The sequence below is a fragment of the Oryzias latipes genome, chromosome 12 (assembly GCF_053564925.1).
Source record: "Oryzias latipes strain Hd-rR chromosome 12, Olatipes_Hd-rR_3.1".
Taxonomy (NCBI): domain Eukaryota; kingdom Metazoa; phylum Chordata; class Actinopteri; order Beloniformes; family Adrianichthyidae; genus Oryzias; species Oryzias latipes.
Window position 1 is genome coordinate 9,491,627 of NC_136248.1, and position 26,323 is coordinate 9,517,949.

A 26,323-nucleotide genomic window follows, 5' to 3' on the forward strand; every position below is an offset into this window, starting at 1 on the left:
TTATTTGTTGTGATCTTTAGAATTGTTTTGGTGGTATTTGGACTTCAAGGCTGCCATAACATAGACAGGCGTTAACAAACGTGGAAACAGGGAGACTGTCACCAAGCTTCAAAACTACATTAAAAACACACACACATTGTCATGTAATGTAAAACCTTGTTTTTTTCACTAGCATAAAATAGAAAGCGATTAGAGTGTCTTTAGAATTCTTAGTGTTGAAAGTTGTTTAGTTTTGTCTGTGGCAGCCTTCCTAAAAAATAAATAAAGAAATGAATAAAGACGAACGCGCCACCCCTGCATTTTACTCAGGCTGCACGCCTGTTCAAGCTCCTGCATCATCGTCTCACCAGAAGAGGGCATTCGGATTCTGGCTGACAAACTTGTTTTGACATGCTGACGTGATTAACAACAGCGTCTATAGCTGCATTTTAAAGCGTTAAACTGTGAGCATGAGGGGAACGCTTAGGCTTAAAGAAGGAATGATGCTTGGACACGTTTTTTTCCCGGTCCAACTCGCTGGTAATGCTTTGCGCTGACTTGGAGATGACCTACCATTAGTTTGGCTTGTGCGCCATTCAAGGATCGGACTCAGCATCCATCTGAACACAAACCCGGGAGGTTTACGCGGGATCTAAAGCCTGACTTCCTATTTTCCTGCATCAAACCACTGGGTTTTAGTGAAGTTTGGACCCGGAATTCCTTTGACTTCCTTGGATGAGGTTATTCTCTTCGCCTGCTGCAGTGTTCTTATTTGTACGACTTACTTCAAATAAAAAGGAGAGCGATCAGTTGCTTACAAGGGAAAGGGAACATCTGAAACCGGATTTGTGCGCCTTCAATCTTTTGGAGTAAATGACATTCGCCTCGGTTCGGTTGGGTTATCGTAGATGTAGAACTGAATCGGATAACACATCCAGGTCCGGGCGAGTGAGGGGAAGGTGCGCTTTGGAGTCGGCGTCTGCGCGGAGACACCGGACCAGTGGATTAGGACGATACCTGCCTGTGGAGAGCGCATCATGCGGAGTCGGATGTTGCGCGCAAGGAGCCATTAAAACCTGGAGCTAACAGATACGCGGATATGGGTAAGTTTGTTTTCTTTCTTTTTTTTTTTTGTCGTTGCGTAGGTTGTCTGCAACCCCCACCTCGACGTTCTCATAACGCACTGGAGGAAAAAAAAGGTATTATTTCTTCCGGATCCAGATGCCCGGGACCCGAGGATTGCGTCAAAAACATTCCCCCCCTGCCTAAATACTCTGTTGCATCATCCCACATGTTTTAAAAAAAAGTGAAGCTTGTGTCTAAAACCTGCCTGTTAGTGGCAAAGCTGCAAGTTATTCAATTATTATTTTTAATGATCAGCTGTTTTCTTTCTTCCTTTTTTCTTTTAGAAGATATGGATAAAAAATCCTCCAAAAATATCCACAAAGCAGAAGAGGTTGCTTATGTTTTTATAGTGTGATTAATAAGGACTGGAAAGCAAATGGCAATACATGCTGGAAGCCACTTAACTCTAGAAAGCCTGGCTTTGAATATATAGATTTTTGTTTGACACGCGTTGCATGGATGGAGACCCCCCCCCCCCCCCCCCCCCCCCCGCTCCAACGACGGATGTAAGAAACTCTTCAGGAGAAATCTTGCAGGATTTGCATTCGCCTGCTTTCCATTTAGAGGATGTGATCCGGTGCTGCACCTGCTACTCTTGCAAATCGAGCATAAAACCGATACGCGCCTGCGTACACCACCGTAGCGCACAAGGCGGTCATATTCCTATGGTCTGGCGCGTGCACGTGTCACCATCCATTTCTTAAAAGTTAACAGGCACGGGAGAACATGCTTTAATGTACAAAAATATGTTTGGACCCATCTATCCACTATTTCCATAAATTATTTTTTTAGTGACTACTATTTTAACATTTCCCATTAGCAGCAGTAATTAATTAATAAGTAATTGTTTTGATTTAGATCCTATTTTTCAAATTTTGCTAAATGATCTCAAACGACCAAGCTCAGTGTTGGTGTTGTACCATAGTGACACAGGCCAAAAATATCCTCCTTCAGGTTACAGCACCACCTCAGTATAAACATGCACAAACACATGCAGTTATGTTGGAGTTTTTGGTCATGTCCTGTTTGGAATTGCCCTTCAGTCACATCAGTCTCAGGTTTGTCACAATTCACAGCTGTCTTTTATTTCAGTTAATTACCCTCAGTCTATTTCAGTGTCTTTAAGAAAAAGATGTTGAGACTTTCTACCTTGTCAGGTCATCTGCGCTGTTCTGTCAGTCCTTTGTTGCTCCCAGGGTTTTGTCATGTTTCAGTTTATTTATTTCTGCATTTGTTTATTTGGCATGTTGTCCTCCAAAAAAGCAAAGCAAATAATTAAAAAAGTAAGATTATATTTTAGAAATAAAAAAAGAGAATTAGAGAACCACCAAGCCCAGCCTCCTGTATTTTGGGTTCTTCACCATCGGTTTTTGACAGCTGCAGGATCTCACGTTTTGGATACTAAGGACACTGACATGTTTGTTGGCTTTAAATGAACTCAGGTCTTACGACTAAGAGTTTCATAAAAATCAGTTCGGCAAAGCAGCTATAACGTCCCACTCCAGTCATCTTTTGACCTATTGTAAAAACATAGTCTTTTAATTATGCCATTTTGTGTCTTTTTCTGGGACACAGTTTCAGCAGAGTGGCAGAATTTTTTTTAGAACTTTGCCTATAAGTTGTGGGCAGGGGGGTATTCCAGAAGGATGGATATATATATATTATTTCAATTGGTAACAAGTAATTGAGTAAATTTTTTTTCAACCTAATTCATTTATTTACGTATTTATCTAACTAAATGTCATATTACTCGAATTCAAATAAATACTTTTCCATCTTCATTTATTGTACTTCTTGAACTCTCATATGTCTAAGTTTGAGCCTGCAGATATTCTCACTTTTATTACAATAAAATGATTGAAACAAAATGGATTCACAACATGAAATATTGAAACATGTACCAATTCTCGGACTTTTACATTCACTAATAAGCAGTGGGGTGCTAAATAACCTCATCATCCGCTCCCTCCCTCTCACTCATTTTGCTGAAAGAATTAAACATAACTGGAAAAATAAAAAGGCAAAACACAGTAAAACAGCTACAACTAAACACCTTTGGTCAAAAACCCACACTTAAACTAAAATCCGTCCACACAGACAAAGGTAATGGTATTCCACAATTCCTTGCGGTGCCGATCTAACAGTAGCACCAAAGTTACACCTACTTAATTGAAAAATTTGAATGAAAGTAAAATAACTGTCTGATAACTATGTGTTATTTTTAAGCGGACTTGATAAAAAAAAAAAAGATTTATCTTAACTGAAGCAAATAATTAAGTTAGACCATCAATGTAAAAAAGTTTATCTTTCCAACATCCATACGTGATCTTATCACCCTCTCACGGTGAAAAAAGTATTATCTGAGCTTCTTCATACACTAAATAATCTTCGAATGGACACGCCATGCTGCTTCACCTCTCTAAAAAACAAACTAACCTTCAACTAAACCTGCTCCAGACCAGGTTATGTTCACAGCATGAGTTGCTATGGCAACTTGACATACCCTGAAACATACCTCCATTTTTGGAACTGAAAGCTGAGGTTATTCACTTCCTTAGCCTTAAACTTACCGTGGTAACTAGCATAACCTGCTTTCTGGAATGCCCCCCAGGAAAAAAAAATCACACAAGGACATGTTTAAAACAAAAACACAATTTTCATCGGAGTGAGTCTTATATTTTGGTTGTATCATGGTTGTTTTTGCTTCCGATCTCTTGATTGTAAAGCATTTTGGGGTTTTACCAACTGTGTAGCCAATAATGAGCCTGTTTATTTAGAGGCTGCAGTGCACTCATGTTTAATGGACCACAATTGAAGAGATCTGGCCCTCAGAAAGAGTACAGTAACATGGAGTGGCAGTTGCCAGAGCCTGGAAATTAATTTAAAGAGCCAAACGGCATTTCACTCCATCTCTCAGCACGCTTAAATAAAGAACAATTGTTAAAAGAAGAACCCTTTTTTTAAACGTAATATTACATTTACCAATTTTATCATAGTGAAATTCAGATTCCTGTCTATCCTGAAGGGTTAGAGCAGTGTTTTTCAACAGGTGTGCCACGGCACACTAGCGTTGTGAGAGATGGTCAGGTGTACTGTGGGAAATTATTTTCCCTGATCTATAAAGATTTACCATCGCCAGGATATGCTCTGTGTTCATCCAAACAGGCCCTAATAAAACATCGAGTAGTTAAGATAATGAAAGATCGTAAAATACTTTTTTCTTTGTGTTTATTTGATTCTATCAAAGACACTTTGATAAGAATGACGGTACCGTGAATTAGCTGCAGATATACCGGTGGATCTGTTTTTGGAAAAGTCCCACCCCTTCAACTGTCTCCACTAATCATTCTTGGAGACTTAATCATACGTCATGAGTCTGACCAGTCAGAAGTGATTCAAGTCCTCTCTTCCTTGTTCCGACTCGGCTCCTGAAGTCTCTCAGGTCCAACAAAAATAACAGCTAAAGTTCGTCTTTAGCGGTGTAGCTCCCTGCAGAATCAAGTGTCAGACTGTGGAAAAAGTAAACAAAATAATGAAATCAGAGAAGCGAGTCTGTCTGGCCTCGGTGTCAGTTTTTGCACTGCATCTCCCATGATGCATTGGGTGACAGCGTCTCTACAATGACGCTATTCTGTTAACCGTCATGAAGCACAACCAATGCACACATTAGTCTGTTTTAACAGTTTTCAAATCTTCTTGATGAAATCAGAAGTAAACAGTTTGGTTCTCTTTCATTATTTGTGTTTATCATTAAAACAAGACGTCATAGTGTTTGGTCCAAGTCATGTAATCAAGTAGAAATTTAGCTTCACTTTTGAAAAATTTGAAGAGTTAAGCTTAAGTATAAGCAACAACAAAATAAAAGAAACAAGATTAAGGCTAAGTGGCCAACAGACATATTTAAACTAAAAAGAAACAATGTATTTACCCAAAAAGAAATAAAACAGTTTTGGTTAAGTTACATTTGTAATTAGGACTAAAGAAAAACTAATAAAACTTTATCTTGTTCATTTTTTGTGTAGTTACGATTGAACCCATGCATAAAATTTTCGTCTTTTTTTTGTGTAAAATTTATCACGCAGGTTGTGATCATATGTAATTTTATTTTTAAATCACTGTTTAGAAAGAACTTGTTATTGTTCTAATTTGGTTTTTGTGAGGTTACATACAATTGCTTGTTAATAAACTGGATAGAAAAACAACTACCTGGACAAATCTTCAACTAGTTTAGTTGAAAATTATTATTGAAAACTTTCACAACTTTTATCACAACATCAATCAATAGTCTGTACATCAATACATATTATAGAGCCTCCTTCTTTTTAAATTTTTGGTTGCTGGTGTGCCGCTGGATTTTTGTCAAGGAAAAAGTGTACCTTGACTCAAAAAGGTTGAAAAACACTGGGTTAGAGTACTACAGTCATGGCAACAGAGGCCTTATCTGCGCTACAGTATCCACCAAGCAGCACTCTACAAAATGTCAGGTGGAGCAAGTGGATAAGAAAAGGCCTTTTTTTTTTTCCCTTATTCACATTGACCAAGGGAGACAGAAAAAGTAGACTTCAAACTGCGCATCCACTATCTGAGTGTAAGCTTTGTTTAGAATTGCAGTGAATGGTTTCAGCATATAATAGCTTGTAGCACCAGGTTTGAAAAACATCTTGAAGTTTTAGTTGCATGCAATTCTTATACATCGCTTAAAGTCCCACTCCAGTCATTTTTTGATCAATTTTATAGGTGTTCACAGTGGTCTTTTAAATATAATCATTGTCTTTTTATCCCAAAAAAAACACAAACATTTTGGTTTTCTAGGACATAGTTTCTGCAGAGCAGCATCAGTTCACTAGAAATTTGCCTCCGAGTTGTAGGTAGGATTTTTTGCACAGAGTAAGCCTGCCTCATTTCCCATCCTCCATATGTTTACACTATTTCCTACTAGCTTACAGCCCCAACCTAACTTTACTAGTTCAATAAAGATGGCGAGCAATATTGGGGATTTACAGCCATACAGTTTTGAGTCAGATGCCAGCTCAGAAGAGGAAAACAAAGACGTACAGGAGCAGGAACCATTTGGCCCACCGACTGTAGCACTATTGTCACAGCTGCAAGGTTTTTCAAACAGCATATTGAAAAAAACCTGCTTTTTTGTTTGTCTGCTCCTGATTAGCCACGGCTTAAATAAAGAAATACTCAGAAATGCAATTTTAACCTTAATTTCCCTTATATATGTCCTCTATCATGAGACAAATGCCTCAAGAACATGTTAAAAAGACAAAAAACCCAATTTTCAGACTAACTTTTTTCACTAGGAGTACTGTGGCCCCCAACTGAAAATTTTATGGGCACAACCAGAAAATTCAGATGTGCACACCGTAAATCAACATGCTAACCAAATCTACTAATTTCCACTGTATTACTAATAAATACTTTAATAATAGATGCAGAAATTACAATGTGCTGTTTCAAATTCAGTGTCACTTTTTATTCTGCACTTTTGAAGATGCAACAACAAGGTAAACCGACAGCACCATCGCTGTCATGACAGTACAAATAGTAAGAAAATACCACATATTCAGAATAAAAAAAAAGTGCTTAGTAACAAAGTGATTACCGTAGTAACCTTTCGGTAATTTCTCAGTTACAATCAATACTTAAATGTATGTAAACATTAGGGGCACTGGCCAATAACATTCCAATAGAACATGTAGGTCTAAACAACTTGAGCCTATACTCCCTCCCCTTTAGAGCAGATCCTCCTGTGTTCTACTAGGAGGCTCAGAAGGCCAGCCCTTGTAATTTGGCCCTTTTAACTGACTGAACCATGTTTGCACAGCTTCCTTGGCATCAACTCTTATTTTATTCAGTCTTCTATATCTGCTGTTTTCTCGTTTAACATCCTTATTAACAAGGTTCGGTTAACACTGTTTAATTATAACTATTAAACACAAAAGAAGACTCAAATTCTACAGTTCTGTAAATCCATCAATGGGTTCTTCTGAACACGGCTTCTTTTGTCTACTTCTTACTGCTGGACACTTGGCAGCACTTCCTCTCATACAGCTGAGTCCCTCAGTGTGGCTGAAGATGATTGTCAGTAAATCTGGACTGTATTTGGACTTATTGAAATTTAAGGTGGAGAAGTCAGAGAGTATGTGCTCCCAATTTTGAGTCTGTGTTGAATGTTTTATTTTTATTTTTTAAGTTTACTCTTTAAACCACAAATCAGTAAAGGAGAAACAAAATTCAATAACCATTTTTGGATTTTCTTTCTTATGACTTTTTGCACATTTAATCCATGGTCACAAGTTATTGTAGAGCAGCCGGTCAGCCACTCCTATATGTTCATAGTTGAATTCAAACTGTGCTTCGTAAAAGAACGGGCGCTGTTCACTGGAGATCAGAACAATCGATACCTGAGATCAGAGAAAAGCTCAAAAACTGATTGAAATTTATGTTGGTGACACCAAATAAGTGCAGCCAAGATGCACAATAAGTGTGTTTAAGATCACCCAAGTGGACGCAACGCTGCACAGATCACCTGGTGTGTGACGTATGTTTTTGCTCCAACATCACCCAATAATCACAAAAATATCACCAGACAGGGGCGGGAGCAAGGTGCCAACCTGAGCGAACGCAGCTGGAAACTGACGGTTTTTGTAGTCGGGTGATCAATTAAAATAATTTAAAATACCTATTGATAAACGCGTCTATCGTTGGATTTTCCCCACGTGTTTTAAGTGCATTCAGGACTAAATCTTGTAGTTGCTCGCACGTGTTTTAAGTCCAAGCCCCGTTACCTGTCACACATGTAGGTGTGGGACATTTATTCTCCTCAGGTGGCCATCTCCCACGGGAGCGGTGTGCCGCCATAACAGCCGTGCTCAAGAACCGTTTGGTCGGGGTTGATACGCCGCCGCGCGCCTAACCATAACCATAACCCCTCTCCAGGTCTTTGCGACCCAGAGAAAAGTTCAGCACTGACTGCATGTATTTAGAAAATTACGAGCGACTAAATACGTTCTAAAAAGGAAATTAAGGAACACCTTAATGTGATCCGGGTAGGGGGCTGTCAGATTTCCTGCCTTTAATGTTCTCCTGCTTTCAAGCCCAGTCATTGTCACGCCCCCAAGAGTCATTTAACCCACTGTGATTGGTTGGTTTGTCAGCTCCGCGCACGACAATGAAAAAGTGTCATTCATACAAACTGGCGGGCCGCATTAACATTAAACTTTCATATTAAGGCAGGGGCCGCAAAATATCATCTTGGGGGCCGCAAATAGCCCGGGGGCCGCGAGTTTGAGACCCCTGCTGTAGACTCTGGTACTGGTACACAAGCCGCAGGTCGGAAGAACGAATCAATAGTTCGCTTGCTCATAGCTCAGACGCACGCATATCAGGTTGTGATCATGATATTTGTCTCCGTTTCCTTCCCACAGATGTTTACGCACGCTCGATTATCTCTAGGCCCCTCCCCCTTCACACATTTTAGCCACTTACAGTAGCCATTCCCTATTCTTTTCACACGCATTGGCCGCTACACAGACAGGCATCACTCAACGAAACGCGAGTGTGTGCTCACGTCTCATGAGTATGTGTGGGTGTGTGTGTGTTTGCGTGCGTGTGCGCTCGCAAAGACACCCACACACACACACCCACACCCACACCCACCCACCACATTGCTCATTTCATTGATCATTGATGTGCCCCTTCCACATTTAATGTATAAAAAAATACGGAGGGTGGGGGAGGCAAATTTACTGGTAGCACATGTGCGACTGGATGTAAAATTTAGTCGCACACTCTCAAAATTTGGTCACAAAATGCGACCATTTGGTCGCAGTCTGGAGCCCTGTCGGGGATTTTAGGAAATGCTCTGAAACACTGTACTCTACTAATACTTACAATAACTTGTATGATGTATAGTGATGAAAAGGCATGAAAAGCCATAAACTGAGGTGATCCGTGTATTTCATTTCCGTTTATTTTCATTTTTAATTGAAGCAGGCTCACTGTAATGTGATTGTCAGTTCTTTGATCATGTACTTTTATGCCTGTTCCTAGTTACTCTGATGGTCACACAGATATGTGACCTTTCCTAATGAAGACTGCAATAGAAAACAAACTTAACCTCTGTTTTTTTTCTGTCTCCTGAGTTGTCAAGAAAAATGGTTGTGTTGTTTTTATCATCTTGGAAGCTTTTTGTCTATTTTTTACCGCAAAGCCTCCCACTCTTGTTTTTCACAGCCATGCGTAAGCACTTTTTTTTCGTGGTTTGATAACATTTCAGAAGTTTTTATGATATACCCTTGTCAGTTGTCATGAGAACATGGTTATAGTATTATATGAGAAATAAGAAACTTCTGCTTTCTCTTTGTCAAATGTTTTTGAGTACTAGAACAAGTTTAGAAACAGAATTGGTTAGATGACTAACAACTTGCTTTTAAGGCAACACATAGTTACAGGATTTATTATGTAGCGATTTATTATGTAGAACTTTTAAACTGTGATAACTGTTTGGTTTTAGATAAAAACTTGAAACAATTTTCATTCAGTCACTGTCGGGTACGTCTAAATGAATAGATTCACAGCTGTACATTGTTCCAAAGAGTTTTCATCCTGTTAAGCCTTAATCACAAGCACTTGTACAAGGGGGTTGACCTGTACAGGCGCTGCAGCTACTTGGGTTGTCCATGCCTGTGAAGGGTTGTCGACAGGATTGGCTGTATCCTAAGAGAAGTTGTGTCTTGCAGTTCCGTTGAGGCTTGTTCAACCACCTTAAGGTATAGTTTGAGTAAGAGCATAGTTTGTGTAGGATGTCTACACAAACAAAACTCTGTCTAAATTCCTTACTTTTAACAGCCAGGCTGCGCTCAAGGAGCAAACATTTATCACTCAAAGAACACACTAACGGGCTCCTTGCGCTGTGCTCAGGTTTCTTGGAGACTGAAAAAATGAAAAATTGGTATGACTTGCTTGTGTCTCACTTACTTCCCCCTTCTTGACTCTTGCGTGTTGTATGAGTTTTACCATAACCTTTTTTTTTTTTTTTTTTAACTTGTTCTGTCCAACAGCTGGGCAGACAGATGAGAGCTGAGGGCCTCTTGTGTTGGACATATTTTGCTTTAACAAGAGGGGTTATTTTTTACCATAACCTTTAGGCAACAGCATGCCTGTGGAAAAAAAATTTCTACATGCTCACCAAGCGGTTTATGACCTTGAATTTTTTGGGCGGGCAACCTGTATGCCCCATCCAGGTTTTCCCAGCCTGTGACCTCAGTCGGGCAGTTGTGACTAAGGCTTAGGTGGTTACAGCCCTGCACAGATATACTACATTTAAGTTGCTTTCTTATGATAACCACCCATTAATTGTGTCTGTGCTGCATTTTTAAGATGTGGCATTTCGACCTTCACACTCAGACTTCCATGTCACAATTGCATAGTTGGATTGAGTGGGTTTCCAAAAACAATGACGCAACATATATTCATTTAGAACCTAACATTTCTAGCATCACATAAGATCAGATTCCAGTCACACTCAGGCATTGTGTAAGCTTTTGTTGCATGTGAAAGTATGTTTACCTTTATACATAGTAAAAAAATCTTTACAAAATGAAGTTTTGCCAAAAAAAGTACTGCTTCAAAACCATCAGTCTGCAGGCACTTAGCCTGAACTTTATCTGACATCATTACATGACTTCTAAAATGTTATTGACACATTATGTTTGACAACTATGAGACTGTTGCCCAATAGTGTTGAAAATTCCTAATGTCTTTGAGGCTCCATTCTATTTTATCTGAGTAAAAATTGCAGAGTAAATACAGGGAGGACAAAATGCCTACTAAGCATTGTGGAAATTGGTGTAGTTTAGCAGGTTTTGCTGTCATCACAAAGCTCATTTGACACTAATGACTTGGCTTACGTTGATTTGGGTATATTCTTCCTTGGGTGTTAGGCCACTGTCCAGCCTGTATGGAATCCAGAGTGAGGCTAGCAGCATTTTTGTCAATGACAGGCAGCAAAAAGCAATGATCCACCAGTGAGCGCTCAAAGTGCATCAGTTAGCGAGTCCATTTGCCAAGTTATTAAGCTACATTTTTTTTATTTTAGGTCAGCAGTAAAGTGCACTTACTCTCCCTATATGTCAGGGTTGAGAGGCGAAAATAGCAGTATCCTTCTGAGGACAGAAGGGCTTTCTGCCACATAACAAAGCAAAGCACATATGCTCTTTATTCCCGTGTTATGACAGATCATCAAAGAGACATAAAAGGCGTTTTTTGACTGCACACAAATCTTTACGTGCTTTAAAAAATTTAACAAAAGTGTTTTAATAGCTTCTTGGTTGAGGATCATGCAGAAATACAGTGTACGTTATAGAGAATGGCAAGAAAATAGATTGAGCAAAAGAAAAGTAATAAGCAGAGGTACATTGGGGAAGAGGCACGAGACTCAAACCCCCTGAGTGACACCGCAGAGGATGACTTATGTTGCTTTGTGAATAAGATTAGAAGAGAAAAGGAGTAGGAGATGGCTCACTGAGGCATTAGCTTGTAGATATTTCATTAAACTCCATGCAGTGCTAGTAAGGGGAGAGTGATGTTTTGTCCATTGGAATCTCTTTTTCCACAGATTTTGCCATGAAAATGTGTTTTTTTAATCTTTCTTTGATAAATACCAAAAATCATTTTACAATGCATGCATTTACATTTACACACCTGCACATTTTAGATCAAAACTACTTTACTTGGAGACCACATCGATAAGTATTCTTGTGCAACCCAGTTTTTCATTCCTCTACACTACTTTTGTTCTTACTAACCTATTTATCCCATACCTTAAATGGGAAAGAAAATCAATCTGATTTATTTTTGTCTCTACTTTTAAAGAATCACAATTGTGGAATCCAAGATGAGTGAATATGATTGATGTAAAGTTGATAGCCAGCACAAATTATCTGCACCATTTCATGGTACCGTCCATCTGTAAGAAATGATGAAAGTCTTCTGAAAACAAACAGTAAGTGTTTCTTCTTCCATCCCACTCGCAAACAAAAACAAATACACATAGAATACCCATATGGGCTCAGCAGATGCTTGGCAAGAAGTGGAATGACTATGGTTGATACCATATGCTGTATTATGCCTTTCAGCCACTCTGTGTCAGGCATTTATTTTTGACAAATCCTTCCAGTTTCTTGAATTTTGCAGGGATAAACTCAAGCTTAGCTGTTGGGACCCCTAAGTCTGTAGATTCATTGCTAAAAGCTGAGAAGCAGTAAGGTTGTAACACATCAGCATACACGTCTGTAAGGACTCTACTATCAATAAAAGGGATTCTGGTCTTCAGAGCAACTGGACCCGACCTGTCATCACTTAACTTCTTAAATTCAAACTGCTAATGGGGAATTCAGGCTATTTATGTGTTGACTACTTGAAAAAGGTCATCAAGTAGATGTAATGGGTGCCTATGTAAATGACAATAATCTAGTACTGTCACAGGGGTATCAGGATGACCCAGATGCAGGACCAGAAGACATGCCACAGTGAAAACTAAAGTATTTAATAACAAAACCCATACTACAAATCCTCACAAGAGCTAGAGCTAGAATTGGACAAGCACTCCGACACAGAGTGCAGAAACAGAATCACTTAGATGCAGTTCAAACAAATTAACCTAAAGTGCAGGCAGCTGTGTGCCACTCCATGGAGGGCTACCAGGAAGAGGGCGGAGTCCTCCAGGAGAGCCACAGCCAACCTGCACAGAGAAACACAAGAATGAAGAAGACAGAAAACAGACTGACACTGTGTCAAGTACTTTTCTGAATGGTTAGCAAATGTCCCATCACGTGCCGGGGAGCTTCTTGTGTTAAGCCTGTTAAGCCTTTGTCACATGCATCTGTACGAGTGTTGACCTCTACAGGTGCTGCAGATTTTTGGGTTATCCTGGCCTGTAGAGGGTTGTAGACAGGTGCGGCCAGATCTTAAAGGGGGCGCTGGTGTGTCATGGGCCGAATCCAAATTCCTCCACTACCCCTACGGCTTCTCCCTACCCCTCCAATTGTAGGGGTATTTTAAGGGGCAGGGTTGTACAGAACAGTTTTTTTAAGGACCCTCATGACAGAGCGATGCTGAGCCCTCCACTGCGAGGGTGTTCCACGTCGCACTGTGCAGTGAAGAAGAAGTGCTTTTCTTTACGTGGGTGTGCTCTGATGCACAAACATTTACATTTATATGTAAGTAATGACGTTTTGTTTTAGCATGATCTTTATAAAGTTATAAGAGCAATATCTTTATGTATTGGCGAGCGCTAGCAGCTCCACGCTAATGTAGCTGACCCACGACTATTAGTTATATCATTCAGTGGGGGTAATGACTGAATTAGAAGACACTATTTTTCCGTAACTCTCCCTTTAGAAGGCTAAATGTATGGGTATGGAGTAACTGCAAGAGTAGGGGAAGAATATAGATTCGGCCTTGCTGTTCTCTTGTGGCGCATGCAGTCACCTCAAGGGATGTCATAAGTAAGTAAGATTGTCGTGCTTGCGGTTAATGCATTGTGAAGTATTTCTAAGGATATTGTGCATTAGAACACACTTATGACATAGGGGTGATGCTGTCGTACATGTCCTTATGTCGCACTCTAGTCATTAGTCGGGTGTGCACACTGGGTCCCTACTGACCATGTGAAAACGCTTTATGCACGGGCTGTGCGGGTGATATTCAAGAGCCCGTAAGATACTTATACACTCTGATTGTCAAATTTTCTATTTTCTAAGTCAGGCTGCGAACAGGCATGCCCAAGGAGCACACACCTTTCCCTTGAACACTACTAATAGGCTACCTGCAAAGTGTGCAGGGTTCTGGGTTGTTGGAAAAAAAGGAAACATTTGTATGAAATCCCTGCATCTCATCTACTTCACTGTTACTTATCAATTTAAGTTGCTTAACCTGTCGCTCACAGTATGTTGGTGGAAAAAATGTGCATGAACATTTTCGCCCTTCAGGCTCACCAGCACGTGTGCCCTGCCTAGATTTGCCCATTTTTTTTTACCTGCAGACCACCCATAAAGGCTGTTCTGACAAAAGTTTGAAGTTTTTTATTTGTGTTAGAGTTGCTTAAAAATGTGAAGACCTTTGTGTGTTTGTCTGATCTGTTCAAGTCTTGTGTGATTATGATATCCGATTAAGTTTCTTTTATAGAGATGTTACTGCCATTCTGTCCCCTGAGCTGAGGTTGGCAGTGGTGCTTTGACGCTGGAGATAGTTGCTCCACCTCTGTGTCATGTTATTTTTCTTTATGGCAGAATCTGATTGGATGTAATGGCAAAATTGATGTCTTTGAACATAACTTTCTTTTCTATTTCAGTTAGTTTCTATGTCAGAGATTTTTTACGCACTTGGCCTTGGTAGTTCTTTCAAAAACGTTTGTCCTGGGGTTTGGAAAGTCGCATTTTGAATTTCTGTCTCTGATGTTCCCCAGGCTTGTTGTCCTTTGTGGTCTGCGCTGTCTTGATAAAAATGGCAACTTGCTTTTTGTTGTCTTCTGGGAAGGCAGATGTGAGGCTCTTGCGAAGCTCTTAAATATACAACCATAAAACATCAACGGCAACATTGATTTATCCGTCTATTTAAAAGAAGCTTTAAACCGTCTAAATGATGGTCTCACCTTGGCCTGCACGATAAATAGCAAATTTATCGTTATCGCGATATCAAGCTGTATAATACGCAGATTGCAAAAGATGGCAAAAATTACAAAAAAAGGGGCTAAAACAATCTTATGGCAGTATTTAACAAATGAAATAAATCAATTTATGCATTTGACAAAAAAGATGGATGCATTGGATGGAGCTCATCTGTGTTAGATGCTTGCCTCCTATGTAGACGAGGGTCATTTGGAGTAAAATTTAAGTTATGTTGATTCTAATTTAACCTGTTGCAGTGAAAAGAAAAGGAAATTATGTTTTTGTTTGTTTTCCTATTTGTTCATGTACCGCTCACTGCAATAATGATCATTGAAAATCACATATCGTGAGTTTTCCTCATTTCGTGCAGCCCTAGTCTCCACTTTGTTTGAGACTTTTTTATGCTACCTACTCACCGGGCATATGTGGCGCATCCAACGCACTGAACAACGGTTGTTGTGCGTGCGTTTAGCACAGGGGTGGGCAATTAATTTGACTGGGCCACATAGGGTTCTAAAATTGGATAGAAGGGCCGACCAGGAGCAGATGCGTGGAGTGAGAAAGAAATAACATTGAATCTGGATGAAAAAATTTGGATGAAAAATTATATTTTAAAACAGAGCATTTTATAGTTTTTAGGTTAAAACTTTTGTGCTCATTTTAGAGCCAATTGCACCAATTGCACCTCGTGTAAAACCTAGAGAAATGCTGCGTTCATGTGGTGTTTGAATAATCGTGAGAATGAAAAAAAACAAATCTTCCAACACCACATGGATGCTAGAGAGGAGTCCCCAAATTTTTTCTTTAAAACTTTAAAATTCTATCTTTCTTTTATTGTAAAGCCCTATAATGAAGATTTATGAATTCATGATCCTTTTAATAAAATGAATAACACTATTTATGAAATAAAAAAACGACAAAATACCTGTGATCTTCCAAGACAAAAAGTCAGGAAAAAATATACTGATTTATTAAAAAGAAAAACCAATAAATAATTAAAGCCGCAAGGGGTGTTGTATGGCCCGCAGACGCAACCCGCCTTCCACGCCCAACTCCACGCACCACCACCGCCCACACTGCCCACCTTTGATCAAGGCTAGTCTAAGCTGCATTGACTAATAATGCTTACTATGCTAGCTATGCTAATTTGGCTAAAAGTGCTAGCATTGCGATAAGCATCATTAACGGTCTAAGGAAAAAAACATTGCTCAAATCGCTAATAATGCTAACTGTGCTAATGTGAATAAAAGTGCTAACATAGCGATTAGCATCATCAACTGACTCTGAAAAACATTTCCCATATCGTGGGAAAACACAAAAATCGCCAATTCTCAGAGTTTGCCACGAAATGGCCGCCAAGCCGTAGATCGTGTGGCCCTCCCATAATGATTTCAAAACTTCTTTGGGATATCCCCGACACGTATGTTTTGGTTTCGCGACTGTATTTTGAAGTCGATTTTGTTTGGCCCCATACGCGAGTTTTCGGCCAATTCATTTTTTTGACGGGATCACTGGCCGTGATGTTATTGTCTTCGGGGGGGTGACGTTGACTTTGTGGAAAATTCATTTGCAATTTATCCCAGGTGTGTGCACATTTCGGTGACTTTTCGAGCATGCGGCGGGGGTCACATTCTCTCTGAAACGCGGCGAAGTCGTTCCAACTGCGAAAACAATATGGTCCTTGCAGTCAGTGACTGCTGCTGCAGGCCATAAATGTAATCGATCCTCTCCCCGATGAGACTTAAGAGCTCCTTTCACAATTTGGGCTCAAACTGAGCAGCTGTGTTCTGCGCATCTGTTTCTCATCCAGTAATAATGAAAAAAGGCAAATTTCTATGTCTTCTGCTGCAGCTACGCAAATATCTACGTTACCTTTTCACCAGTACAGCGTTCCCTCGTTTATCGCAGGAGTGACATTCTAAAAATAACCCTGATCGGTGAAATCCATGGAGTCTGATTCCAGATGTCTATGGCAGCAAAATTCCTCACTGCCCACTTTCAACAATTTTCTCAGACAGACATGAACATTTTTACCTTTCTCACTTGTTTAAAATCTCAAACCTTCATAGAAATGAGGTCCAGATCACGATCAAAAGATTTCTGCAGATCTGAATAGCTCTGCGTTTCTGTACAGTAGACACGGAACGGAGGAGATTGATTGACAAGGTCTCCAGCCAATTGGGACACAGAATAGGGTGCACTGTTTAAAAAAGCAGCAAAGAATGAGCTAAAACGGGAAAAATGAACTGCTACGTAGAAAGGGAAGACTGTCCTCTGCTCCATTTGACTGAGATTTTAAAGGGTTTCAGGTTGGCGCACAGACTGCAGAAGGGTGGAATAAAATCTCACACACTCTTGACCGTGTGGTCAGATAAAACAAACAAACAAACAAACAAACAAACCCGGGTCTCTGATATTGTTCAGTGGGCCCGACCAAACATGGAGGCGGGCCGGATCTAGCTCGCGGGCCGTAGTTTGCCCTGGTTTGGCATATGGTGTTCACATGGTGTTCGGGCCTGCTGTTACCCGATTCTAGCACATGTACTCATAATTGGAAGAGGCTTGCTTCAAAATGTAACAAATCTAATGGATTTTGCGCCGGGCCTTTTTTTTTCACAGCTCTATTCCGATATATAAAGATGGGTGTCATATAATTCCAGCCAAGCACAAACCGCAATTACAAATATCTGATTTATTATTGATTTTCAAACAGTTGCCACTCCCGTGTTTCGCAATGCACACACGGGAGTGCTATGCATACGTCACAACAAAATCTGACTCCTTAATTGGGTTAAATTTATCTGGTTTAATATTTGACATGCGCTCAGTCGCTGCACGTTATTTAGGGACAGTACAGTTTAAAAACTCTATGTGAACACAAGAGTTTAGAATGTGAAAGCCCAAAACACACATACAAGAGCTAAAACAATCTTATGGCAGCTTGAAGTATTGAATGAATCAAATAAATCCCCTCATAACATAAACATATAGGACGCCTATATGTTTATGTTGGATGGAGCCCTTTTATGTTAGATGCTTGCCTACCATGTAGACAAAGGTCATTTGGAGTGTAATTTAAGTTATGTTGACTCTTGTTTAAATTAAACTGTTGCAGTGACATGGAAATGATGTATTTAGTTGTTTTGCTATTTGTTCATGTTTGGCAAGCTAAATCCTCATCACAATATCTCTAATATTGCAAATCGCATATTATCACGAGTATTTCATGCAAGAAAATCCCTCGGATCAATTAATTTTTAAAGTAAATTTGCTGGTATATGATTTAAGAACCTGTAAAAAGCAAAGAAAATACGGTTAAAAGTAAAAGTAAAAATAAAAATGTATATCGCAAAAGTAGTGTAAATCCCAAATGAATAAACTGAGGTTCCACAGCAACATTTTTAACCAAAATCTATTTTTTCATGTTTTGGTTATTTGTGACAAATATAGTGACAGAAAAATAATTATAAATGTTTTGTTTCTTTAAAAAATTGTCATTTGTAATGCATGCTCAATATTTTTCTAAAATGTGTCTGATTTATTTGTTTTTTAGTTTTTCATCCCTTTTTTTAAGCACAGACCATGTAAAAAAAAAAAAAAAAACTGAATTATGACTCTAAGCAGTTTTTTTTTTTTTTGGTCTTTTCTCAGCAAGGATATACAGACATAAAAACAGACTATCCAAATGCAAAATCGCAGAAATGTGATGGTTGTCTCAGGACTTTTTTTAAAAACTTGTAACCAATGCTGTCAAGAGAATAAGGCTTTCCTTCTTGGGTGATAAATCATCTTGGAGTTTTTACGAAATTGTCCATATCCCCTCACCTCATCTGTATAAAAGAAAGTCGACTTGTACTTTGTGTTGAATACAACGATTTTCCTTACTTTTTAGTGACTTACTTGTTTTTTTCAAAAGAAGCAATAATTAATTAAACATCTATTCTTTCTCCCACTTCCTTTAGGCTCAGCTCTACGCCGTCGCTGGTTAGTGATCCAGCTCTTGATGCAAGTGTGGTTGGCAGCAAATCCGTCATTGAGTGAGCGTCAGTGCCCCAAGAGTTGTCGCTGTGATGGAAAAATTGTCTACTGTGAGTCAAGCGCCTTTCGTGATGTTCCCAAGAACCTTTCAGGAGGCTGTGAAGGCTTGTCTCTACGGTACAACAGCCTCTCCAGTCTGCGCGCAGGCCAGTTTGTTGGCCTCAATCACCTCATTTGGTTGTATTTGGATCATAACTACATTGCCTCTGTGGATGGAATGGCCTTCCAAGGTATCCGGAGGCTTAAAGAACTGATCCTGAGTTCCAACAAGATCACATCACTTCACAACACCACATTCCACCCTGTACCCAACTTGCGCAATCTGGACTTGTCTTATAATAAACTGCAAGCCTTGCAGCCTGGGCAGTTTCAGGGCTTACGAAAACTCATGAGTCTTCACATACGTTCAAATTCTCTGAAAGGTATTCCAATGCGTCTGTTCCAAGATTGCAGAAACCTTGAATTCCTAGATCTGGGTTATAACCGTCTCCGCAGTATCAGCCGGAATGCTTTTTCAGGCCTGGTCAAACTCACAGAGCTGCATCTGGAGCATAATCAATTCTCAAAGATCAATTTCTCTCACTTTCCTCGGCTCTATAATCTGAGGGCTCTTTACCTGCAGTGGAACCGCATCCGTACAATGAGCCAGGGTCTGACTTGGACCTGGGCCTCAATTCAGAAACTAGATCTGTCAGGAAATGAATTGACAGAATTAGATGCTGAAGTTTACCAGTGCTTTCCCAACCTGCAGACCCTCAACCTGGACGCCAACAAGCTAACCAATGTTTCTAAGGAGGTGGTGGATGCTTGGATCTCTTTGACTATGATAAGCTTAGCTGGAAATGTATGGGACTGTGGCTCTGTCATTTGTCCTTTGGTGGCATGGCTGCGAAACTTTAGAGGGGCAAAGGAGACTACCATGATTTGTGCCTCTCCGAAGAAAGCCCAGGGTGAAAAAGTGATCGATGCTGTTGAAGCTTTTGGCGTTTGTCAGTCAAGCCAAGTGACAACCCTTACAGGGAGTACTCCACCTAAACCATCCAGCATCCCAGTACAGACAGATCCCCGCCCAGACATTTTGGCTTTACCAACAAACGCTGGAAAAAGAGCAGAGGGATCTCTTCGGGGTCCAACGTCATCAGCAGTTACCCCACCTGTTGCACCACCTGCAGAACAAGACTTGGAGCCTGTGTCTTTTCATAAGATTGTGGCTGGAAGTGTTGCCCTGTTCCTATCTGTTGCAATGATCCTGCTGGTGATCTATGTTTCCTGGAAGCGCTATCCGAGCAGCGTAAAGCAGCTGCAGGAGCACTCAGCAGCAGCTCGCAAGCGCCGCAAGAAACCCAGAGAGCAAGAGCGCACCCTCAGCTCTCCCCTGCAGGAGTACTATGTGGACTACAAGCCCACCAATTCTGAGGCTATGGATGTGCTTGTCAATGGAACCAGTCAATGCACATACACCATCTCAGGCTCCCGGGAATGTGAGGTAAGAAAAATATCACCCAATGAAATAAAAAGTTAAACCAGTAAGCTTCCCAGAAATACTTCATGCTTTGTGGTATGATTAAAAAATGGTCATTAGATTGGCTTTTTACATCTAATAGCGTAAGCCGAAGTTGTATATCTGGAAGACAAAACAAATATTCTTTTAAGCTTACTATTTTTGGAAAAAGAAAGCTTCTATTCTTCTTCCATGTTTTTTTCTTCTGTATTTGCCTGAAGCCTACCGGTAATTACCCTTGAGAGTTAATTTTGTCTGTTTGCATAATTACTGGAAAGAATTTCAGGTTAAATCAAGTTAATTTATTTATTTTTTTCTAGCATAGCCATTGTGATCTGCATTGTAGTTAACAGAACAAAGATTTTTACAGGTTTTGATTTAATAGTTTTTTTTTAAATAGCAAGTTGCATAAATTAAACGACTTTATATGAATGTTTATAGTGACAAAACCGTTTTTAAGGTAATGACCATGATACCAGATGTCATTTCGGTGACTCCAAGTTTGTCAGAGGTGCATTAATATTGCTGCAATAGCCTCATGAAGAAAATCTTTAGACTCAACTGTTTATATAGAGATGATATCAAAGGCAAAGTGCCAAGCACTCCAAATCATGTCTCCTGAAGGAAGTTTGACACTGATTGAACATCTTCATATCATGCCCAAGAAAACCACCTTAGTTGTAATGAAAGATTAAGTGACAGCCCCTTTGAAATATATGCTCACCATGTGCACGACTGTTTTTGCAACTTACCAAAATAGCTGGTCACCATGGCAATACCTATATGGTCATAGATTTGTGAGATGAGCCCTCATGCTACAATCTGAATTGACAGACAACTACTCAGAATTTTAGAATGTTATACCTCAGTGATATTGCCAAATGTGGTTATTGCTTGTCCACTTGGTTGATAAATAATTCACCAATGAAACATTTTGTTGGAAATATATTTTTTCTTAAACACGGAAACTAAATTAACATGGGGATAGAGAAAAAAAAGTGTGGAAAGAGTGCAGATGTGAATTATTGGAAACACAAAGCAAATATGAAAGGGATTTTCTTGTGAGTACGGCATGAGTATTGTGTTTGAACATTCAACAAGGGAATACCACTTCTCGTCTTTTCTTCCATTCGCTACCCTCTTGTGTATATGAGAGTCTGTAATGATGCTGGTGAAAACCTTCATTTCTGGGACAGGTTTGCCCTCAGTCTTTCATGTGGTTTTTGAAAAGCTTCCATGAAAATATGTTTCTTTTTCATAGCTTTTAAACAGTTTTATTCCAATCTACTTTTGTGTTCAGAAATTTAGTGGAAAAAAAGTTAGATTTATTCATAGTTATCTCAATTTTGTTGTTATGCATTTGGTTTCTTGTTTGTCCTATTTTCCTCTGTAGAGGTAATGATTGGGATTCTGAACTTTTCGGCTCTGCTTTGCATTAGACTAGAACTTTCCTGTGGTCATCTCTGATGAAGCTCCAACAAAGAATTTATACCGAGCTGTAGTTAATTTTCATCTAACATGGTCCGTTGTATGTGGTACCAGGTGGCCGTACATTCAAATGGTTTGCTTTTCAGATTAATTCCTCTTGACACGTTTTGTAGCTTTTACCCAGCATGCCATGATGTGCCATGGGACATTTATCTTTTCAGGAAAAATAAGCCCTCACAGTGAGAACTTCTTTCAAAATACAGTCATTATTATCTCTGATTATGATTAAGAAGAAAGTGGGAGAAAAAAAAGCCAGCATTAATACCTTGAAGTCCTCTTTTGATGGTCCTATTTCCCCCCAGTTTTTTCTCTAAACGTTGAACAATGTGGGTCAGTGAGTTGAAATAATACGTCATCTGATTTATTTATTTAGTTTTGCTCATTTCATTTGACACAATATCAATGTGGGATAAAAAATAAAAGTGTATTTCCATCAGGATCAGGAGAAAACAGTAACACTGAGTAGGAGGTAATATGTTCACTTTAGATGACACATGAATAAAACAATTCATTAGATGCATTTCAGTCTGTCTCATAGATGTTACATGAAATACTTTTAAATCAGGAATATCATGAAACATAAAAAATATTTCTGGAAAAAAGTGTTTTCTAAGCTAAAAAAATAAATCTTAAAGCAAGCTATATGACATGTGAAGTGTAGATATTTGAATTGATGTGCCTTGTACAATGAGACAATGTTACACTACAACTTTCTTTTACTGTATTTTAAATGCAGTCAGAATTATTCAAAATGTTCAATTGTTCTCATGAATATGTTTATTATATAAGCAGTTATAGATTTAATAACTGACAATTTATGGTTAGACAGGAAACAGAAATAAAAGGGAAATTAACCAATTTAGGGGAGTAATGAACATTGACAGAAATAGTAAGACATGGAGGTTACACAAGCTTAGTGCTTTAAAATATGAAAGGACAATACATATTAGGACTACCTTAATTGACACCATGAACATGAGTTAAGTTTCATATTTGCTGGTTGAGGAGATTGACAGGTTGAGCCCCTAGATTTGCACCTCTAGTTAGTGTCAATGTGACCAATATTACCAAAAAGACCAGGATTTGTGAATAAAAGATAAAGTCGGAGCAGAAATTAGCTTTTTTTGCTGTTGACTGACTGAAGTCTCCCTTCAAAACCTTATTATCCTAGAAGAGCTCGAAGTAGAGCTGGTGTTTTACACTGACGGGCAACCAATTCAGCTGGTTTGGACATGTGGGGGGAATATCGCTTGAACACCTCTCTGTTAGGTGTTACGGGCATGTCTAAGCAGTAAGGAGGCGCTATAGGAGACCTCTATCATGAAGAGATGGTGTCTCTTGAATGTGTCAGTGCCCTTTCTGAAAAGCTGGAAGAGGTGGCCGTCCAGAAGGATGGTGGGCGTTGGTAGGAAAACAGCATGAACAGGTGTGTAAAAGCACAAGTGTGTACAAAGAATTTTGAGGTCAAATGGTAGAGGAACGTAGTGAAGGTAGTGGGATTAGAAGGTAAATCAATTAGTGTGTATGAGTAGTTGATGAGGAGGCAAGGTTGGGTAGAGATAAAATGACTGAAACAGTTGAAGGAGTAAAATGGTGTATGACGAATACTGGTGTGGCACTGTTCTACCTTAACCAAGGCCCAGAGCGCTGAGTTTCAAGTCCACTTCACTCACATTCACACAATACCATCCAAGGTGCTAGCCAGACAACCAGGAGCGATCCTGGGTTCAGTTAACCAAGAAGTCTTTCTAGATCAGGGGTCGGCAATCTGCGCCTCTTTCATCCTTGCACTGCAACTCTATGTGGTTTTGTCAAATAGCTATTATGTTCTAAGATTGTCGTGGTGCCTTTTACACCGTTTGGACGGCTGCAGACTGAGGCCCGCCTCAATGTGGGCGGAGTTAAACATGTCAACGCACGCCCACTGTATGTGATTTTTCATCACAGTTAAAGGTTGGTATTCAAAAAAAGTGTCTCAGCTTTGAGAAGCTGATCTGGATCTTTTCAGTCAGCAATGATCTGCTCCGTTTAGGAGAACACTCTCTTAATTCTCAGTTGCAGGTTGGTTTTTGAAGCCGGTTCTAGATGGAATTGTTTTTTTTGCATACTCTAAATTCTCTTTTCGTATTATCAATGAAAGTGAAGTGGTTCTGGATTTTGCTTCTTTTTCCAGCGTCACTCATTTTTGAATGTATTTGTGTTGATGTTGTCTGTTCTAATCTTCTTGTTGCACCTGGCTCTATATTCCATTCATGCTGCGCTTCTTCGTGTGTAACAAGCTTTCGATAATATCCCCCCTCCCTCTGCTCTGCACAAACACGAATTGACTAATTATGAGAGGCTTTAAGAGAAAAAGGTAGGAAAGTGTGGGACAGTAAAAAAAAAAGTGTTCCCAGGAAGAAGGCTCTTTTCACTTTTTTTTTAAAGACCCAAGCACCGGTCATCTCCTCAGTCGTATCCACAGCCGGGCGTTTATTTCATACTAATCTTTCGGATTTGCCTGCGACTGTCTGTGAGAACTGCAATGAACTTCTGAGCAGCTTTACTACTTTTCAAACAACGGGATCGTTTCCGGGGTTTATTTATACCATGAATGACATCTGCTCATTGACTTGCTGCGAACACGCTAAGGACGAGGAGGGTGGTGTGTCCACTGAGAAGAAACAGGGAATACAGAGACAGAAAAAACATACAGTGGGCGGGGTTAAACATGTTTAACCACGCCTCCTTCTGCACACTGCAGCCAGGGGTAGTTGGGAGAAAGAGAGCAGCGTGTCTGCGCTGTGAAAGGGGACCTGAGTCTGTTATGGGATGGAAAGTTTTTCTATAAAGACAGTACATGTTAAATCAGTTTGAATGATAAGTGAATAAAAGCCTCATCAGGGAGAACCTCTCCAGGTCGTTTGTCGACCAGCTGTTGTATTTTTGTGAGCAGACCAGAACCAGACGCGGGCCAGAACTAGGCGAGCTGCTCATCCCTGGAGCGGCTCCCCTGTAGTCGTCAGCAGTAAAATAGAAAGGTTCATAAAAATAATTTTAAAAATAAAAAATAAAAAACTAGTGGGGTGAGTATTAGGTTTAAAAAGAAAATCAAAATGTAGACATTTTCATTATAGGAAAGTTCTATGTGACATTCGACCTGCGTCACCGCAACGACTCCCGTCGGCGTGAAATCCCAACAATGTTCCGACCCAGGTAGGACTACGATGAAGAATTTTGGGAAAAATTAAAGTTCCTGAAGAGAAAAGCATGTGTAACCCTTGTGCTATCCTAGGCACTTTAACATTGGGAGTTGGGTCATCTAGACCCACTAGACAGTGCCCTGAACCTTTTTTCTTCAATGATTTGTGATCTTCACTGGTGTCCATGGATTACATGAAATCTTTCCACCTTTATCCACTTTTGTCATGGTAGGGAGAACACGTCAAAGTAAGGGTGGGGTCATCTAAGATAGCACAAGGGTTAAATTAATGGCACTTTGGCAGATTTGTTTGCTTTTAACGACTTTACCAGTATAATTAATATGCAATGAGGAATTGGCAAACAACAAAGTATGAAATGTGGCAAGACATTCCAGGAAAACTCCAACAACCGTAAGGGTCGGCGGATCGATCCCCGCTCTGCCCAGCCATCTGTCGCCCCCCAGAGTACGACTAGTCTGCAGCTCACTGCTCCACCACCTGGGGATGGGACAAAATGTGGAGAAGAATTTCCCCCATTGTAGGATAAATAAAGTATAAATTATTGTTATTATTTTAAACACACAGCTTTTTCTCAAAAACATCCCGATCGAGATGCGAAAAAAAAGTTGCTTGTTGACAAAAATCCATTGGAGAAGCAGAATAACTGCAAGTTAATTATGACATATTTGCTAGTTTTGTGGCCTCTGTGGAAACAGTTCTCATCGGAACTCATTAAATGACAGAGGATACAAAAAAAAGAACATCTCTTCACTCACTTTAAAAACGGGGAAAATTATCTCATTCACTGGAAGCAGGGGTTTTTCCAAAGGATGTTGCGTGTTTTCATTTCTGTGGGAAACTGATCCAAATGGCTCTTTGAGTGGTAAAGGTTGCCGACCCCTGTTCTATATCATAGGAGGAGTAGTTTACCTTGTCCTCAAAGTTGATTGAACAACTTTAAAAAAAAACATTTAGGGGGAAAACACTGCTAAATTGCATGACATGTAGGCTCATACGTTTTTTACTATACATAACCATTCATATTAAATTCTATAAATGCATTTCTGAGACCACTATCTCATTAGCATGATAAAAACTTTCCTTGAAAAAACCCTTGTCTGTAACTTGGTCCATGTCTTCTTCACTGTACTTCATCATTATTCCACAAGAGGCAGTAAAGAGTATTTTTTTGCTCATGTAACCCTTGTGCTATCCTAGGCACTTTAACATTGGGAGTTGGGTCATCTATACCCCCTAGACAGTGCTCTGAACCTTTTTTCTTCAATGATTTGTGAACCTCACTGGTGTCCATGGATTACATGAAATCTTTC

The 26,323-nt window shown here is 39.7% G+C and overlaps 1 protein-coding gene across 1 annotated transcript in view; it reads left to right on the forward strand.

Moving 5' to 3' along the window:
• Positions 1–298: 298 nt before the first annotated feature.
• LOC101174444 (leucine-rich repeat transmembrane neuronal protein 4) overlaps positions 299–26,323 on the forward strand; it is a 239,364-nt gene continuing 213,339 nt past the window's right edge. Inside the window, exons 1-2 of the mRNA XM_004075052.4 lie at positions 299–1,082; positions 18,746–20,307. Coding sequence (XP_004075100.2) covers positions 1,079–1,082; positions 18,746–20,307 — 1,566 coding nt within the window. The 5' untranslated portion in view covers positions 299–1,078. The remainder of the gene's footprint in view (positions 1,083–18,745; positions 20,308–26,323) is intronic.